At 38.1% G+C, this 19,786-nt stretch overlaps 1 protein-coding gene across 3 annotated transcripts; it reads left to right on the plus strand.

The window, feature by feature from the left end:
* The first annotated feature begins 14 nt into the window (after positions 1-14).
* On the plus strand, positions 15-18,865 carry CROT (carnitine O-octanoyltransferase). 3 transcript variants are annotated; one of them, XM_077788225.2, is made up of 17 exons: positions 15-276; positions 676-799; positions 6,649-6,773; positions 7,736-7,917; positions 8,100-8,224; positions 8,723-8,831; positions 10,302-10,395; positions 10,488-10,613; positions 11,049-11,150; positions 11,780-11,863; positions 11,967-12,074; positions 12,322-12,452; positions 13,699-13,822; positions 15,633-15,711; positions 16,504-16,597; positions 16,773-16,892; positions 17,937-18,865. In XM_077788225.2, the coding sequence occupies exons 1-17, from the start codon at positions 187-189 to the stop codon at positions 18,055-18,057; spliced, it is 1,938 nt and encodes a 645-aa protein (XP_077644351.2). In that variant the 5' UTR covers positions 15-186; the 3' UTR covers positions 18,058-18,865. The 3 variants fall into 3 exon arrangements, with proteins under 3 accessions (XP_077644351.2, XP_021407421.2, XP_021407420.2); XM_021551746.3 differs by having other exon boundaries at positions 15-55; positions 592-799; XM_021551745.3 differs by having other exon boundaries at positions 15-55.
* The last annotated feature ends 921 nt before the right edge of the window (positions 18,866-19,786 follow it).

The following is a 19,786-nucleotide window of genomic DNA, read 5'->3' on the forward strand; positions in this document are numbered from 1 at the left end:
GCGCGGCTTCCGGAGCCGCTGGGAAGTGGGACGGGAGGAAGGCGGCGGCCGGGAGGTGGGCAGCGGCTGGGGCCGGTGGTCCCCGCCGCCTCGCTCCCCGGGAGTGCGCGGGGCACAGGGGTGGGCTCGGCTCGGCTGCCTCCTTGCACCCAGGCCCATCCCGGGGGCTCTCCCGGCCTTTCCTCGATGCGGGCCCCGAGCCGCTGTAAATTCTGCTGTGCTGTCGCGGACCTCGCCCGGCCCGGCCCGGCTCGGCTCGGCTCGGCGAGCGCTGGGGTCGGGGCACGGCCGGGGCTCGGGCGGGGCCCTTGGGGAGGGTCTGCGGAGGGCCGCCAGCCGGGCTGGGGCTGCTTCCCCCTTCCCCAGATATCCTCTGGTCTCGGGCGGGTGTTCCAGGGCTGGCTGGCTGCTCTTGGGAGGGAAAGCGACAGCCTTCGAGCTGGTTAATCGCGACATGCCGGGGAAAAGCACCAACAGCATCGTTTCCCCCTGCTGTGTGTGTGCCTCTCGCGGCTGCAAGCCAGCAAGGAACCCTCGCTCCGTGCTTTGTCGGGGAACGCTTCCTGATGCCTTCTACCGTGTAAATGGCAGGAGGCCGGAGCGAGGGAGAGAACAGTGTGGGAGATTCGTCATCGGCCGTGGGCTTCGTGAACAGTCTGTTTGGTTGTGCTGCAGATCTGCAACATGGAAAAGCAACTGCTTGAGTCCTCAGAGGAGCGCACGTTTCAGTACCAGGATTCTCTGCCTTCCCTGCCAGTACCTCCTCTTGATGAATCTTTGAGTAAATATCTTGATGCAGGTAATGACTTAATGTTGTAATGGTAGCGTGTCATGTGCTGTTGTAACCAGGCTAATCTGAAGATGTTTGCTAAGTGATTGTAGAGACAGCTTGTACTGTAATTGGGGCGTGGAATACAGACAAGCTTAGAGTGCCAAAGGGTCTCTTCCTGGCTCAAAACTGCAAATTAAGTGCTCAGAGAAACTTGAGTAAAAGTTTCTTATTTATCTCTAATTACCTTTCTTCAAGGGAATTTGGTACTTGAGTAACTTTTTGGTTTGAGAGTGGATTTTTTTTTTTACTTTTTTTTTCTTCTCCAAAAAAAAGGTGGTCTGGTGAAAGATACTTCACTTAAAATTTTTGGTTTGCTTAACTGCGTGTTTATAACTGTGTTTGCCCAGAATCTTTTTTAAAAAAATAAGTTATTTAAAACTTTTAATACTTAATATTTGTGAGAAAGAACACTTACTAACTGTACAGTAGTAGGCAAAAGCAGTGGTGAGCATTTTTTACATAATTTAGCTTGGATACTTTCTGCATGTTGACTAATCTAAAGAACATCGCAGAAAAGTTTGGAAAATAACATCAGTGCAGGTGTAGCTAGTTTTGTTTATAAAGAAAAAATGACTGGTTAGTTCTTTATTATGTATTTGGAACAGCAAAAATGCAATATGAAGTATCTTGAGACTACCTTTCTCTATTTCTTCAATAATTTTCAGAACTCTGAGACATGGAGTTTTTTCTGGAACATCTACTTGTATCTTATCATCTTACAGGTTTTACACAAATGCTAACAAAGTAAGACTTGGAGTTCTCTCCTTAGCAGAAGCATACTACACCAAATTTTCCCTTTCCCAAAATAGAATTCCTGAAGTTTACTCTTCAGTTCAAATTTATTATGAGTACTGGAAATAGCTTGCTTTGGTGTTCTTTACACAATTGTTTTTTGATGCAGAATGTTGAAGTAGTGGGTTTTGAGCAAAAGTGTTGTGTGTGTATGGGTGTCTGAAATAATGCAGTCTTTTTGCTGTAATGCAGATTAACTAAACTTGTGCTGCAAGAGTAGAACCTGCAAGAACAAAATTGCTGTTTAGTTTTGTAAACCCATGTGTCTCTCCAGGTTAATAAATAACTGTCATGGAGTGAGAAAATCTGACAGTGAATTTGTTTGTTCTTGTGTTCTGATTCTGATCTGTTTTCATAAATAACATGTCCCTTTCTTTTGTCATGCTGAAGTTAGTTGCTATTCCAGTTTTTCTATCATTTTAATCGCTGTTGCTCTTCTTTAGTCTCACTGGTGGTGGAGAAAAGTTAACCCAGCATTTGCCAGTCTTCCCTTGTACAAATATATGAAAGCCAAAAGGTGCAGGGCACAGTTCTAGATTTAGCTCTGTGAATTTCATTGCTTAAGCTTGTCATTTTAGTCTATAAATGTGAGTGAAGGAAAGGAAATGCTTCAGAAGAACAATTCAGACCTTCCAAATGATTCTTCATAGAGGCTTTAAATTAGTTCTGGGAAACCTTCTTTGATTGTTTGGAGGAGGACTCCAGGCAGTTGACATTAGTCAGGGTTCCTGCTGGTAAAGCAGTTGTCTGTTTAGAGCCAGAATCTAACTAGAAAAGCTGGACAAAGTATGTGTCAGAGTATGCTTTATTTAAGGTTACTCCTTTTAAGGAGTAACCCTGTTTTTAAAGTAAGCCTTGAGCACAAAAGTGGCCATAGCCACGTTACTTAGCCTTCCAGCCCAGAGCCTGAGATTCAGAAAAATAGACTCAACATGAAAGTATGAAAACTCAAGCTTCTAGCTTCCCAGAGGGTTCCTTAACTATGCAACTGAAGGTGTCATTTATGGGATACTTCTTGTTCATGGGCAGAGCTGATCTCTGAATGAGAAAGACAAGATCTGTGGGTTGAAGAAATGCAAGAGAAGTTTCACTGAACTCTGGTGAGAAAGAGGCCAAGTTCTGCTCTTTAACGGTGCTGCTTCTACATGTGCTTAAATAGTTTTTAAATGGAAAGAGACCCTGTAGTCATAGAATCATGTAGATCGTGAAGAGTTCATCTAGACCAAATTTCTGCTCAAAGCTGGTCCAACTACAGCATGTTGCTCAGGCCCTGCTTACCCAGGTTTTGTTTACTTACAAGGGTGGAGACTATTTCATTGTAACCTGTTCTGGTGTCTGATCACTCTCACGATTTTGGGAGGGAAAGAAAAACAACAACAACAACAACAACAACAACAAAAAAAAAAAAAAACACAAAAAAAAACCCCAAAAAAAAACACCACCAAAACCAGCAATGACCAAAAGACCCCCAAAAATTTCACATTTTCCATGTGAGAAATTTTCTGTATTCCACCTTTATTCTATTTTCTCTTATCCTAATTCTTTCCATCTCTGAGAGGAACTGTGCTTCACTAGAACTTCCCATTCAGTTGTAGAGGGCAGCCAGGTCTTTCTTTGCATTCTCTTCATAAGCTCAACAAACAGTTCTCAGCATCATCTCTGTTGGGCATTCCAGTCCCCTTGCAATCTTAGTCACCCCTTTAATGGTTCAACTAAATTAATGACAGATCTTTTCCAGCCTAAATGATGCTATTAATTGAGACCAGAACCAAATAATTTTGCTTGAGTTTCATTTTCTGTTTGAATATTGCTCTGTAATGACTTTGTACCTGAATAACTGAGGGTAAGCATCCTCTCTTTCAGTAGTGTTTGATAATAAGGTCATTTTCTGGGAAACCTGAGTATTGGACTACACTCAGTCAGGGAAGGCTTTCAACTTCAGGATGAAAACTGTAATCTGAAAAAGGGTAAAGCTGAATGGCTCTGTTGCTGTTATTTATTTTTTCATTTGTGTTCACAGCTGATGGTGTGCAATTCAAGCTGCATCTAGATGAGGTCTAGATGTGTAGGCACTATGTGAATATCCACAGCTGATCACCTGTGGTGGAGGTGTAAGGGGAATGCTGGTACCTTTCCAGTTGCGATGGTGTTGTAGTGGAATTTTTGGAGGTCCCAATGCAATTTAAACACGAGCATTGTATGGTAATACTTGAAAGTAGATGTTCTGTCTTGCTGCCTAAGGTTGTCAGAATGTGTTTATAACCACATTTGTAGGTAATATTTGGCCCTCACTTTCCATGTTTATCCTGTGGAATAGAAAAAATGTCACTAATATTTGCATTATTGTCGTGGAATGCCATACAAAGAGACAAGAATGTATCTGAAAATGGATCCTTGTCTTTCACTTTAGGACAAGTAGTGGAAAATACTGAAATGCCTTGTATAATTAGGATTAAAATGAAATTATTTTGAAGAGGGGTGAGGATGAATTACCCTTGATAGAAGAGGATCAGCACTGAACAGATTGGACATAAAAAATTATGTGGGTCCTGTTGAGATGTGCCCATGAGTGCTGAGGGAGCTGGTCTTTGTCTTTGGGAGGCCACTTCTGCTAATATTTGACAGATCATGATTACTGGTGAAGGTTCCTTGAGCAGATGTTACTGTTGTCTTCAGGAAGGACAAGACTGATCAATCTTGCTTTAATTCCTGGGAATCCCTGGCAAATAATAATGAAAACCATTTCTGAGCACATGAAGGATAAGAAGGTGATTTGGAATAGGCAGCATAGGTTTCTGAAGAGGAAATTTTGCTTGACCAACATGGTAGCCTTTTATGATGAGGTGACTGTCTCTCTGGATGAAGGAAGAAGAGTGAATATTGTTTATATCAACTTCAGTAAGGCTTCTGGCATATCAAAAGCTTTTAAAAAAATCTTCATAGGTGAACTAATAAAGTTTACCTATGATAATAAAGTTCACTAGGTAGAAGACAGTCAGATGGGCTGGAAACTCTATCATCTGCTAGTCTCAAAGGTCTGATCAGCAACACATGTGCCATTTGTAGGCCGGTCTCTGGTGGTGTACACGGGGGTCCAGTAATTTTTTATATGGTCAGTGGTGATGAAGGGACATGCATGATGGGACAGACTCTACTCTGAGTTTGGGAGCTTCCAAAGCTGGAAGGAGTAGCTAATACATCAGATGGTTGTTATGCCATCAGAGGGAACTTGATAGGCTGGAAAAACAGGCTAACAGGAGCCTTTTGAAGCTCAAGAAACCCAGGGAAATGCCAAGTCATTCACCCAGGAGAAGATAACTTGCCACAGCAGCACAAGCTGGGACCTAGTGTCTGGATGCAGAAGAGCCCCTGGGGTCTGGTAGACATGAAGTTGAGCATGAACCAGCATGTGGCCTTGCAGCAAGGCATGTCAGTGTTGTCCAGGGCTCCCTATAGAAGGAACATTGCCATCAGGTGCAGAGGAGTGATCCTTTGTTTGGTTCAGTGCTGGGAGGACACATCTGCAGTTCTGTGTCTGTTTCTGGGCTCCCTGTGCAAGATAGGGACATACAGAAGTGAGCCCAGAGAGGGGCTGTGACAGTGATTAAGGTCTCGGATTATCTGACATATGGGAAGAGACAGAGAAAACTAGGAATTTTTCAGGTCTTTGCAATATGTGTGATTACTCGTGGAGGAGTAAATAAGATGTAGCCAGACATCATAGTAGCAGTATCCAGTGACACCATAAGAGGTGATGGGCACAAACTGAAATACAATAAATTCCTTTTAAACATAAAGAAACTCCTCTTACTGCAACAGTGGTCAAGCAGTGAACAGGCTGCTACCAAGGTGATTGTAGAGTCTTCATCCTTACTTAAAACCCAGCACAGTCCTAAGCAACTTGCTGCAACTGACCCTACAGAGATGAAGTGTTGGACAAGATGATCCCTAGATTTATGAAGAAGAGAAAAATAGTGGTTGCAGGCAAGCAGGTGTGATTGCAGCAAGACAGAGTTAAGATTTAATACTTAGGTTAACAATGTATTTGATACCTTGCCCTGCTGAAACTCACTCAGATGAGAGATGATGCAGGTATTTGTTTAAATTTTCATAATTGTGTATTCTTTGTTTCTTAGCAGCTATAAGTTGATTACAGGGTTACCAGTAGCAAGGCAAACAAGAAATTAACTAATGATAGTGTCCAGCAGCCTCAAAAATTACTTGGGCCTCATTGTGTAGGCATTGAATCATCAGAAACACACCTCGCACACAGCTCTCTATTCTGTTTCCCACTGACTTCACAATCTAAGTATAAATATAACAGAAAATACATTATACAGGTGAGTATAGGAAAAAAATGAGATGTGCCTGTATGGAAAATTATGTCAGCAGTGCCCATTACTGACTGTAGATTTCATGGTAAAAAGTCTTTAAGGTGTGTTTAGATAGACTAGCTTTGCAGATGTTTGTGGAGGACTTTGGCCTATAACGCAGATGATCTGAGAGAAATCCAAAAGGATTTAAAAACAGAAAAACTATCTACCAGTAATTGCATTTGCTATCAATCAAAGGTGGGTATAACACAGGGATAGTGAATGAGAATTGATGGGCAAGTTGCTTGTAGACCATGAATGGACTTGAAAATACAGGCAAATAGCTTGTAGTTGGTGCAGTACAGTGGCAGACATGTGTGCTCATTGTGTTAATTTAGAAACAGCTTTCTTGTAAATTTAATTATTTGGAAGAACAAAGAATATTTGATTTAGTTATCTGATAGATATTTCAGGTTTTCAGCAATTACATTAGTCTGCTATAATTTGTATTTATTTAAAAGTATGTATTTATGTTTTATTAGAACATATTTATTTACAGACTTTTGAGAGGTATTTAAAAGGTGTTTTCCCTTCAAATACTTGTTCTAGAAAAATTAATTATCATTCACTCCCTTGCCTGTGAATGCCTGAGTCTTGGAATAAATCTTACTATACAGTTGTCTTTAAAATAAAAACATTTTCTTTTTACAGTGAAGCCATTTCTTAATCAAGAAGAATATCAAAGAACCAAGGATATAGTTAAAAATTTTGAAAATGGCGTTGGAAAAGAGTTGCATCAGAAATTACTGGAAAGAGCCAGGATGAGAAGGAATTGGGTGCGTATTTAGATATGTAAGAAATCATAATTCAGTGTAAAAAATCTTAATTCAGCTTGTGGAAAGTTGGTTACTCAGGATGTAACTCAAAGAATCATTTAGCTTTTTTAAATTTTCAAATCTTCTTTACATCTGCCATTTGACCTGTGGATATGAACTAATTCACTTACATATATGTCATTTGTTTTTTTCAAAGCTGAGTGGCTAAGAGACCTCACTGACTAAAATTTAAAGTTACTTACCAGCTTTTGAATGCTTTATCTGTCAGTCTCTCCTTCTGTGACATTTGTCCCTTCTCCCTCCACCCTGAGGAAAAAAAACCAAAAAAAACCAAACAACCCCCCCCTAAAAAAAAAAACCCAAACAAAAAAACCAACAAAACCAACCCTGGAATTCAGAGTTTCGTTTCTTTTTTTTCTTCATAGAAGGAAAGTATGTGCTAGCCTTTTAAAGTTGTCTTTTAACAGAGAAAGAGATACAAGCAAGGTCATTACCAAGTGTAATTCATGAAAGCTTTCTAAATCCTAACAGATCCTAAACACTCCAGAGTGGGGATTTTCAGATGGTGGCAAAAAATGTGCGTTACAAATGGTCTCTCTCATATACCCTCTCAGCACAAGTCTAGTTTCCTTCTATTCTTCGTGGAGTAGTCTGTGATATTCACAGCAGCCACAACTGACATCTGCAAGAGTTTAAGATGATCAGAATCAGAGAAGAAATACCATAATTTGCAGTTTAATATTCTTAAGCAGCATTGAATTTTATTTCAAGCTTGAAAGCAGAAGAGCTAAATGTGTCATTATCTTCATCAGTTAGTTTTGATCCACTGTCCTGCCTTGTGTTATATAGGACCTACTATTCAGAGTATTAAAGTAAAAAAGTAAAAAGCAGGAAGTTGAACATAATTGTTAAAGAATTAATGAATACCAGTAAGTTCTGATGTTTAACATTTTTCATTTCAGCTGGAGGACTGGTGGCTGAATGTGGCTTATCTTGATCTTCGCATCTCAACACAAATACACTGTAATATGGGAGGCCCTGGTCCCTATATTGAGCACTGCTGGCCACCGAAAGAGGGCACTCAGATAGACAGAGCATGTGTAAATATATGGCACACCCTGAAATACTGGGATCTACTACGAGCGTAAGACTTTTAAAAAAAATTACTGATCCTAAATATTGATGGTCTGTGTATCCTTAATTGCATATGTGTGTTCATGTCCATTGGCATGCATTCTTTGCTGTAATAGCCAGGTTTGTCTTACCTTGATTTAATTCTATCATTTTAATTTCTCTTGCTTAATGTTGCTATGTTTGCTACTACAGAGAGAAGGTTGCCATAGAGAGATCTGGGAATACTGTTCTGGACATGAGCCAATTTAGAATGCTCTTCTGCACTTGCAAAATTCCTGGACTTACCAGAGACTCTCTCGGCAGTTATTTTAAAACAGGTAAACAAATTAAAATTGGGGATTAATATAACCAAATTATTTTTATTAATATGCTAAAGGAGTGGTCAGTTTAACCATAAAATTCTTGCTATCTTGAGCACTAAATCAGCTACTGGTTGTAGAGTTCATATAATGAAGCAAAGAAGGTGTCTCATCTGCAAATGCCCTTTTTGGTCCAATATTTAGTCCTTATCAAATTATAGTAAAACAAAGCTCTGCTTCAAATTGTGTATAACCAGCCTGATGCCTGTAATAGACATGCCAGCACTAAGAATTGATGAAAGACAAGACACACAAATAAATGAAATTTGCTGCTAAATAATGACAGTGACTTGAAGCAATTTCTAACAGTGAAAGTTATGTGTGACTTCTGTTGGCTTTTAAAATGTCTTCAAATTTGCAAAATTGAACATAAAATGTAGGACTTGCTGAGTTTGTTTGTATCTGTCACTTTATCCTCAAGGTTGGATTTTCATTTATTCCTGTTTTTCATTTCAGAGGCTGAAGGTGAATGTCCATCTCACTTGATAGTCCTATGTCGAGGTCGAGTATTTGCATTTGATGCTATGCATGAAGGCAGCATGCTGACTCCTCCAGAGATTTTCAGGTTTTCAAAATGCTTATTTTAAATGAGCTGTCTTATTTAAGCTACATACAAAAGTGGCCTTTTTTTTTTTCTATTCCCTTGACGTTAAAGAATTAGGTGTGAGAGAAGCTACAGCTTCTCCTTTAGCTGAAAGGTTCAGATTTGAGTAAATCCTTGTTCAGTTGGCGGCAATTTCTTTCCGTGTTCTATTGTAATACATCTGTAGAGCATCATACAAAAAGGCCAAAAGAAGATACTTCAGTAGGAAATACCATTTTTTGTGGTTTCTTTCCATGGAATTAGTAGGATTACAGCTATCATAATTCCTTCCAGATACAATCCGCATTGCTACTTAATCATTATCAAAGCTGAAGCACTCTCAAGTGTTGAACTCTCCAATTACATACAGATGTAGTTTCAGCATAAGTCTCTTGTGACTGATTTGTTATCTATATACATCTCCTTACTAAAAAAGGGTTGTTAATTTTGCCAGGGAATAACTTAAGCAGCCCTTTGACAACTGCATTATAGTGTACAACGGAAGGCTTGTAAGTAAAATAGGCAAAAACTGGATGGCCAAATTCCTCAGGCAAGACAAACCTAATTAGAGGAGCTAAAAATCACTTTTTAAAAATAGTCTGGTAGTTTAATAGCTAATATTTTAACATGCATTTCTAATTTTTGTTGTTGTACCTGTTAAGTCAAGCCAGTAAGAAATAAATGAACACTTGGAATACAGACAAAACCCTCTAAATCTATTGTCTGGGGGAATGGCAGGTTGGATTTGGTTTGGTGGTGCTTTTTTTTTGTTTGGCTTTATTTTTTTAAGGTCATCATGGGTGTCTCATATTTTTGATACTATATAAGTAATGATCAATAGTTGTATTGAATAGGAAAGACTGCCAGAACAAAGAACAAACCAGATTAGGTGCCTGTAATTTATGGAGTTCCTTTAATATGGAGAACTGAATTTGCAAACTAAAACTTACCCCTCTGTTAATTATTTTTCTAAAGGAAGAGTTAGGAAGAAAATTGCTGTTGTATAGTTCAGAATCTACATTCAGGGTGTACTGTAGTAAGTGATCTGCTTCAAAGTTTATCTTGAGGGGAAGGTTTGCACTGTATGTGATTAACTGCTGTAGAAGCTGTAAAGCTGCAGTATGGCAGATGTCTGCTGCTCTGAAAAGTGTCAACCTGCACTGTTGAAGTCTTAAATCTAGTTTTAAATTAAGCATGTAACAATGTTTTAGCACTGCAATTTTTTCTGTGTAGTTGTACTGGGCTTGTAGGTGCTGAATGACTGAAACCTGAGCAGGTCTTCAATTGTCCTTAGAATCTAGGGAAGCTGATTCATGCTTCCTGAAAATTCACACTACCTTGTGAATGTTGAACCAAAATTCCAGCTTTGCAGAAATGGGAGAGAGAGACGCAAGGTGTCATTTACCTTCTCTCCATCTGTTGTTAACTTCAGTTTTTGAAATCTTCTTAAAGGCAACTTACATATATACAGAAGAGATGCTACAGTGAACCAGATGGACCAGGACTGGCAGCCCTAACAAGCAATGAAAGGACCAAATGGGCAGAGGTAGAAATACTTCAGCAGCTGGTTCCTGGGAAAAGCATTGTGATAACTGGAAAAACATTATTTCAGTTACCTTTGTCTTTTATGCCTTCTAGTTACGGGAATATTTGATTCATCTTGATCCAAAGAACTTAACTCTTCTGGAAAAAATTCAGAGAAGTTTATTTGTGGTTGGCCTTGATGATTGTAGCCCTCATGCAACTCCTGAGGACTACTCTGAGGTAGTTAAGAATTTTGATTCATATCTGATCATCTTTACGTAAAAATTTCTCCTGCATATATACAGAAGTAGCACCTCTTGCTCTTTTAGAACAGTAAAAATGAAGCAGATAAATATGTAAAAAATGTGCTTTTTTGATCCATAGGAAAACTTAAATAGTTTTAATTGTTAGGCCATTGGAAGTGGGAATGGCTGAAATCTACATTCATAACATTTTAGCCCTCTATATTTCAGGGTCATCAAAAGCATAGTCACTAACTTTTTATCACACTTCTAATTAATAACGTGGCCCGATAATCATCTTCATCTTAAACTGGATGAAAATGTCATCTGTCAGGGAGGTCTTGCCCTCTTAATGTAGACTAGGTTTAGCTTACAAAGACTGGCAGTGTTCTTGGTGTTTTTTAGACTTCACAGTATGTTTCTTCTGCTTTAGCTTACAAGGCTGGGGCTAACAGGTGATCCGACTGTACGCTGGGGAGATAAATCCTACAATAGCATATTCTTTTCCAATGGAACCTGTAGTGCATTCTGTGATGTAAGTTAATTTTTTTCCATCTTTTGAGTATTTATTCACTGAATTTTCCCCTTCAGAGTATTAAGTGCTTAATGTATTACTCTTTAGTGTAGCCTTGTTTACCTGGCACCTGGTTTAGTAAGTTTCCAAAAGCAGTCTGCTTTCTAATGTTCTTTGCTCTCTCATGGTGTTTGCCATTACACCATACTTGAATTAACAACAGGATCTGAAGTCATAATCTTATTTCTGAAAGTATTTAATGAGGAGTTCCAAAGGAAAATCATTACAATACACAAGTAGACTCTAAAGTAACTCTTTGTTTGATGTATCCATTTGAATAGCTATGTTTTTTTAAACTGTGCTATTTTAAATTCATTATTACATGACCAGCACAGCTAATATTTTTCCTTAAATCTACCTTTTCATGGCAGTAGTACATTGTACCTCCCTGTCCAGCTGCAGAGCAGTTAAAACAGTGGGTGGACTTAAAATACTTCGTATTTATTGCAGAACTATAAAACAAGTCCAACACTGTGCAGTAAAGCTGTTGATCGACAGGAAAAAGAGCAGAATAGGGGAAAAAAGCAGAAGAGTTTGATTTTCTTGCTGTTATGCAAAGAAATGTAATATCTTTTCTTATCTAATTCTAGCATTCTCCTTTTGATGCCATGGCTTTAATTACCATGTTATCTTATGCTGAAATGAAGATTATTGAAAATGAGGGAAAATGGAAGGTATCTAGCTTTTATAAACTTTCAAGCTTATTAGTTAATATGTCTTTTCTTATAGATAACATTTTATGGTTTTGCATCTTTTTTTCTGTCTTCATCTTCCCAGGGATCAGATAATGTGAGGGATATTCCATGGCCGGAGGAACTCGTATTCACAGTGGATTCAAAAATTATGAATGAAATCAGATGTACTAAAGAATTGTATTACAAGAAGGTGAAATTTACTCTTCGTTCTCTTAGTTGCTACTGCTAACTATTTTTTTTCATTCTATTTACATGTTTTTAGTTGGTCTTTTTTTCATGCTGGAGAACAGGAATGACTATGTTCCTGATTAATTGATGAATTTAACACCATGGTTAAATTTATTACATCGTGGTTTATATTGAGTGTGTTTTATCTGCAGTGGACCAAGTTGTGATATTTCATGACTTCTGTTGTTTTTCCTCCTTTGGTATGACAGGTATCTGACTTGCAGCTGGTATCTTACGCCTTCACATCCTTTGGCAAAGCATTGATTAGAAAGAGGAAACTTCATCCTGATACATTTGTGCAGCTTGCCCTTCAGCTTGCTTATTACAAATGCCATGGGCGGTAAGAAAATACCAGATTAAGAATAAAAAACTAGTTTCTTGAGTAGAGGTGTGCAGTGGCTTTGCAATGTTAGTATGAAATTTGCCATGGGGATGTAAGAATGAATAGCTAAGGGGTTTTTGCAGTAACAGTTCCATAGACCATACTCGCTTCCGAAGAATTGTGTTCCAATAGATATGCATATTATGGAGTGGATGGTAGAACACAATCTGTAAAAACTTGAACTTGGGCCATACAAAGGAAACACATGGGTGAACATGAAATGCAGAGTGGGTCAGGATTCTCTAATGTCAAATAGTTGCTCAAATGTAGAAGAGAGTTTTGTCTGTAGCATGTGACAGCCACCAGTAAAATGTTAAGTCTTCTAAGCCTGTAAAAGGCCTCACAAACTTCAGTGTCTTACTTTCTTTAGCAATATTGGGTGTGAAGGTTTGGGCAGAATAATAGAGATGAAGATAGTGACCCTTCAAGTGCCTACCTCTGCATTTTTGGATGTGACATTTAATTTTGTATTATTGATTAAAAGGTATCATTCTTCTTGTTATCGGCATTCCCAAATTTCTGTTTGCTAACTAGCACTCATTATGGCTTGTGTAAGTCATTACTGACCAGCAGAGTTTTGCTTGCTTCAGAAGGAGGAGTGTTTCATCATAGGTGTGTGATGTTTTGTCACTGGTGAGGTGTAGCTCAACAAAGGTTGGTTTGCTGAACATGAGGACATTAATTATCTGACTAAAATAGCCTTGGTCTGTTGTAAGCATGCAAGTATATTTCATGCAGGTTGTATATTAAGTGGTAGTTAACATGGAGTTGCTCCATGTAAAAGCTGGATGGCTGTCAGAGAAGACTTTGACCTTTCCCTCATGTTGCTTTTTTCAAATGTTTCTCTTAATTTATAAGGGTTTAGATAGTGTAGGTGGAAGTACATGGTGAAATTGAAACTTGTGTAATTTCAGCTGTTTTTTGCTAGAGGCTAGTAGATCTGTAGTCTGCAGAAAATACCCATAGCAATGCAATATTTTCAAGGTATGAATATAGTACTTTTTTCAGTCATCTGTCCCATCAAACCACATAGAGTTGCTTTATGGCTCTTTTTCAGAATTATAACTTATAGAAAATTAATGGGTTTTTGGTATTTTTAACTGAGCTTGACGTGCAAGATCTTTTGCAGGACTTCTTTAGCCCTTGAGATAGCATATAGTTTTATTAAGTTAATGAGACACTCTTCCCTAATGTTTGTTCATAGTCCAGGCTGCTGCTACGAAACTGCCATGACCAGGCGTTTCTATCACGGCCGCACAGAGACCATAAGACCGTGTACTGTGGAAGCTGTGGAATGGTGCAAGTCCATGTTGGATCCTTCTGACAGTGTAAATACTGAAATCCTACTTTAATTACTGTGTATTTAGAAAGCCTGTCATCTGAACCACTTCAGACTTGGTTTTTTGTTGTCTCATTGATGGGAGTTGTCTTTCCAGGGAGACAAATTTTAAATGTTGGGTTGCTTTAACTCTGATTCTGGGCATTGTGACTGAAATGTGTTGTTATGTGAGGTTTTGTGTGCTATTTACCTTTTGGTTTCAAGAACGTAACTGTCTCAAATTACATTCACACTGATTTATTTCACACCTCAAAAAGTTCCTGGGTTGGAGCCAAAGTATTGTGCTGTGCAGTTGTTCTGTTTTAATTTTTAAGTGGAATCGGGAATGTTTATCTAACAGTTGCATCTGAGAGCAAGACTGAAAGGTGTTTGTGTCCTAGTGGTAACAGGGGTATATTCCTGAGTTTGCCTCTGAGTAGCTGAACTGGAGACCTTTTCCCAGCAACTACCCTCTGGTGCTTGGCTGGCAAAGCGGGTCATGCCTTGCTTGCCAAGCAAGGGCTCTGCTAAAGCTCTTTCTCTTGCCATCACTGCACATTTCTCAAAGCCTTAGAAATTAAGCAAGGAGAAGATTTTTGAGACAAAGGGCAACACATCTTTAGCAAAATCAAAATCTATATTATAATGCATCTGAAAAGCATAGAGGAAGACAGCTGTCAGAAAGCATGTGTGATTAATAATTCTGACCTTTAAGAGCACGTTTTCCTAGTCTTCACTGGCTTCTTTTGGCATGTGCTGCAGTTTTAAAACTCAGTTTTCTGGCCATCTTCCAAATCTGCTTGCCTATTCCAAGCATGGATTCCTGTTATTTCCCTGCTCCTCAGTTACCTTCTAACCAATTATCAGACTTCTGTGGTTACTACTAGTACTAGTGTGTAACTTTCTGTGTACACTAACTGTAGTATTTTTCTCTTTGTAATGTTAAATAGCATCTACAAATATCTCCCTATTATTGTTTTGTTGATTTTTTTTTTTAATACTAACTCCTGGAGCTTAAAAAAAATTGTTCAATAGTATTGAAATTAACATGCTTAAAAGTCTGCATTTATGTAATTTTTAATACCTTAAAGTCAGATGCTTTGAAATAATCCTTTTGTCTTAAATTTTCTTTTGCCCTTTGTCTTCTTGATAGCTTGATTTTTATCCAAATCGAGTGGCTTCTGTCCTTGTTTCACATTCTCTGCTGCAGCCTCTTGTGTGATGAATGAAAGGATAAACAGTCCTTCTTAAGTAGTCAAGGAGCTATCAAGATCTAAGGTCTTGGAAGTGAAGATCTTGAGCATCTGGGACTGTTTCTTAAGGCGTCCTTCACAAGAGCCATGTTATTTGTATTCTCCCTGACTTTAATATACAAGTTTTAATATAAACTTGGAAAAACCATAAGGTTGGTCAGAATTGGCAATCAGCAGAGAAAATTTGGGAATGTACCTAGTAGGAGCTAATGTCCTTCTGAATAAATTATATAGTAGAAGGTTTTTGGGTTTCCATTGTTTTAGATTATTTGGGAAAGAGTATGAGGTTTAGAATACTGTTCAGTTCAAAAGTGATCTTAGTAAAAGAACAGAGATACAGGAAATAAGCAAGCACATTTTCCTGAAAAGGGAATTTGGGTTTGGGAGAAAGGGTTTGTGAGAGGTTCTTATGTACCTTTCAAGTTCCTCCATTTTCATCTATCTAAAATTGTAAGAAACTATGAGGGGAAAACCTGCTGATCTGTGATTGCTGATGTGTTACTCATTTGGATTGATTTTTCTTTTTCTCTCATTTTATTTTTATTTTAATCTTGCCCTATTTCACAGAACTATCAACGGCTACAGCTGATGCATAAGGCATTTGCAAAGCACAATAAAATGAGGAAAGAATGTGAAAATGGAAAAGGTACTCTGGGATCAAAATTTTTGTGTCTTTTTCATGTGGGTGAAAAGGGAATACCTTTGTATGCTAGTACATTTCCTCTATCTCCTTATTTTCAACCTGAATAAAAACTACCCCTTAACATTTTATACTTTAATTTTGAGGAGAAGAACTAAAACCTGCTCCTTGCATCCATCCTTGTACTCCAAAAATATGTTCACTTGGAATATTTATTCAGTTTTTCTTCCCAGCTAATCATTACTTTGGAATACCTTCCAGTCAAATATGTTTTTGGCTGAAAAGTGAAAAAAGTAGTCTTTAGGATGTAGGAGAGATTAGGGTGAGATTCTAACCCAGCTGTGTTAGTGCTCTATGCTATTCTGTGAATAAGAAAGAGTAGCTGGGAAATGAACCTGATGAACATACACTCTCTCCAGCCCGTTATCACAATTCAGAGCAGTCGTGGCCCTGAAAGCCATTTCGCTGTGTTGACATAATTGCCCATGGGCCTCTTCCACTGTGAGGAGTTCTTCCTCCCAGTCTGAAGTGGGAGTTTTCTTGGGTTTTGTTTTCCACAGGAACTGTGCTGCATCTCTGTTAGTGAAGTAATTTGCTTTTGAGCTCAGCGCTGCAAGTTGAAAGTGTTGAAGACCTCTTAGATCAAATATGTGGGAAATGTTTTTGGATGCTACAATATGATGCTGTTGTTTTTCTCTCGTTAAGCTGCTATTTGCGCTGCCAGCTGTCCAGACCAGAAGAAGCAGTAAAACTGGGAATGCTGCTGTTAATGATTCAGTATTTGCATTTATTTGACAGGCTTTGATCGTCATCTTCTGGGTCTCCTGCTCATAGCACAGGAGCAAGGACTGCCAGTGCCAGAACTGTATGGGGATAAGGCCTTCACAGCCAGGTAATTCATATTCTTGTCCCATGGGAAGTTGTATCCCTTGATACCAAGGCCTTTGCTACACTGGCCTTATGTGTGCTGATGTCTTGATCTCTACAACAGAATCACTCTTTCGTAAAACTCACTTTGGTTTAAATTGCTCTCAAAAGTGTTGCTTTTGTTTTGTGTTCTTTCACAGTGGAGGAGGTGGGAATTTTGTCCTTTCAACTAGTCTGACTGGCTACACTAGGTTTAGTGGACATGCACTCCCTATGGTACAACATGGCTATGGCTTTTTTTATTCAATTAGAGATGACAGGTAAGGATATAATTTCATTTTGAAGATGGCTCTGCATTTGTCACAGAGGAAAAGGCTAGAATGGGGAAAGGAAAATACCAAAGAAATACGACTGAATGTATCAGAAGAGATTGAGAAGTGAGGTACATAAGAATGGAGGCATTGGCATTCTGGGAAAGCACATGTGGGAGGAAGAACGAATGGTGGAGGGCAAGTGAGCACCAAGATACTGACACTAAGCAGAAATAAAGAGTAGGGAAGATGAAAGAAGGGAGCAACAAAAGGACTTTAAAATAGGTTAACTTTAAAATAGGCTATCATTTTAGAGATAATTTTGTAACATGTAAAAGTGTTTTTTGGCTGAGCTAGAGCAGATAAGAGGACAGGTGAGCATGCTGTCCATCATTCTTGGCCGTGACACACATCTTGAGTGGCTAAAGCATTTGGCTTCACTTCTCCAAAAATCATATGATTTGAAAAAAATCCAACTTTGGCCTAACTGGTCTTATGGACAAAAATTACTGCTGTTTTATGAAATCCAAAACCACTTTGATTAGAATGTGTAGAGATAAATTGCTACTTTAGGTATAATTCAAATGACGTCCTCCTAAAGCTAGACAGGAGTTGTGTGCACATTCAAATCAGTTTGAGAATACAAGCCGTTAATACTTTGATCTATGGATCTCTTTAAATAAATAGATCTAGATCAAGATGTACCTTTTATTAGATAAATAGAAAAGAAGTACCTAAAACCATAAACTAACTGCAGAAAAAGAAGAAATATAATTCACAGCATTTTCAAATATAAGCAGAAAAGTTGTGTCACTGTATATGTAGTAACAGGTATTTAAATCAAAACATCTGATTTCAAGATCTGTCAACATTATTGCTTACTGAAGGCACTAAGGATCTGAGTCCTCTTTCAGTGTTGAGACAGTATGTTTATGTAACAGTTTTTACTTCAGAATTTATGTCAACAATTCCACATTTCGGGACAATTCATGTAACTTTATCCTAGACTTTGACAATTAAGCACAGTGACTCCACTGTTTTCTATATTGGTAGGATCGTTACTAGCTGTTCTTCTTGGAAATCCTGTCCAGAGACTGATGCAGAAGTGCTGTGCAAAACTCTGTTCCAGTGTTTCCATGATGTGCTGCAGTTAACACTTACAGCTCAGCTGTAAGCTTGATAATAATGTAAGAGGCTTTGCAATCTCACGAGTTGTTTGTAGTACTTAAAAATGAAATGCTACTCAAGAGTACTGTTAAATTCAAGACATTTAATGATCTATGTGACATGTATCTATTTTTGAGAGATTTACTGTAGTAACAGTACCCATTTAAGAATAATGTAGCCATTTGCAACAGCAATGCAAGCAGTAGTACCTTATCTGTGTAGAACTCTGCAATATTAAAATATGCCACAACAATGCAAACATACTTAGGAATGGGATGTTGTAGTGGAAAACTGATGGGAGACCTGTATTTATAACCTTAGTAGTCACATGTAGAATAGTTTGTAGTCTACTGATAGTTTTTAGTTGAGCACTTATCTGTGTACTTAAAAGTAACCACACTATCCTTTTATGTGATTATGCTTCCTATTCAGAGTGGTTAATGAAACAGAATGCCTCTATCAGGATATGTGGTATTTTATAAATTACCTTTCATTTTTTGCTATCAGGATAATACCAAATAAATGTTATATCCATGAATGGGGATGTTCCCACTACATTTTTAGTATGAGAACACTACAGTTTGAAGTATTTTGAAAAAGAATCGCTCAATAATAAAGACAAAAAGCAGCATGAGTTCTGAATTTTTCAGTTTTCATCTCTAGTGAACTGTGAATATCTGCTGCTTTACACTAATAATGCACAATAAAAGTAAGCACTGAATACAGTTTGATACAATTCTCAGGATTTTAATACTTGATTTCTCTGAGCAACTTTGTATTTTCCTGTGATAGAAATAAAATTTTCTAAACATCAACCTTGTCTTAATTAATTTATGGCTGGACTGTTTGATGTAGTGTAGCAACATTGTGAGAGAAAGATGATCTTGGTGACAGATGAATTTGAAACAGATTCTAAAGTACCCATTGTTTTTTGTCTAGCTTTTAATGTTTCAGAGAGATCATATATTTATTTATCAAATTATTTATTTTACAGAAACAACTCAATTTTCAGCTAACATGGAACCAGTTTCTTTGCCTTCTGAAAGCTCTGTTGCATATTTTTTGTCCGCAGTAGCAAGAACACTTCCCCTTTTGATTTACTTTTTCAATGCCTGACACTTCTCTGCAGGCCAGGGTGCGTTACACTGTGTCTTGTTGCCTCAAAAAGTGATCTCCTCATTTCAGCCTTTGTTTTCCTTGCCTTTACTGAGTTGCCTGTACATCTTGTCTCAATTACATCTGACTACCATTTAGTGTTTAATAGTTTGAGATTTTCCAAAACTCACATAGAGAAAGAATCTATCCCTGTTCTGCAATGCTTATAATAACCCAGCCTCTTTCTCAGAGGTAAATGACCTTCTGAAATCTCATGGGCAGTGAAGCCTGTGTCTTTATGATGCTGTGATTTCTGTGAGATAGATTAGGATTTTGGATCAAGCTATGTGTGATTATTTTTATTCTTTATTTTAATAAGTTCTGTCTGATAGTTACAACCTTTCACCCCTCAACTGGGTTAGTAAACTTGGTTGCAGTTGTGATAAGGACATTTTGCTTTGAACATTCATTCAAACCAGCCTGAAATCTGATGAAGGGTGTAATTTTGCATTTATTTGCATATATTTTCCATACACCTACTCATGCCTTTCTGAGGATTTCTGGGAGCATAGAAATCCTGACAGAAATACAGAAAAAGGACAACTTTTTCAGAAAGTTAATTAATGAGAAAATGGCATTCA

Source organism: Lonchura striata, chromosome 2 (genome assembly GCF_050655825.1).
Source record: "Lonchura striata isolate lonStrDom1 chromosome 2, ASM5065582v1, whole genome shotgun sequence".
NCBI lineage: Eukaryota > Metazoa > Chordata > Aves > Passeriformes > Estrildidae > Lonchura > Lonchura striata.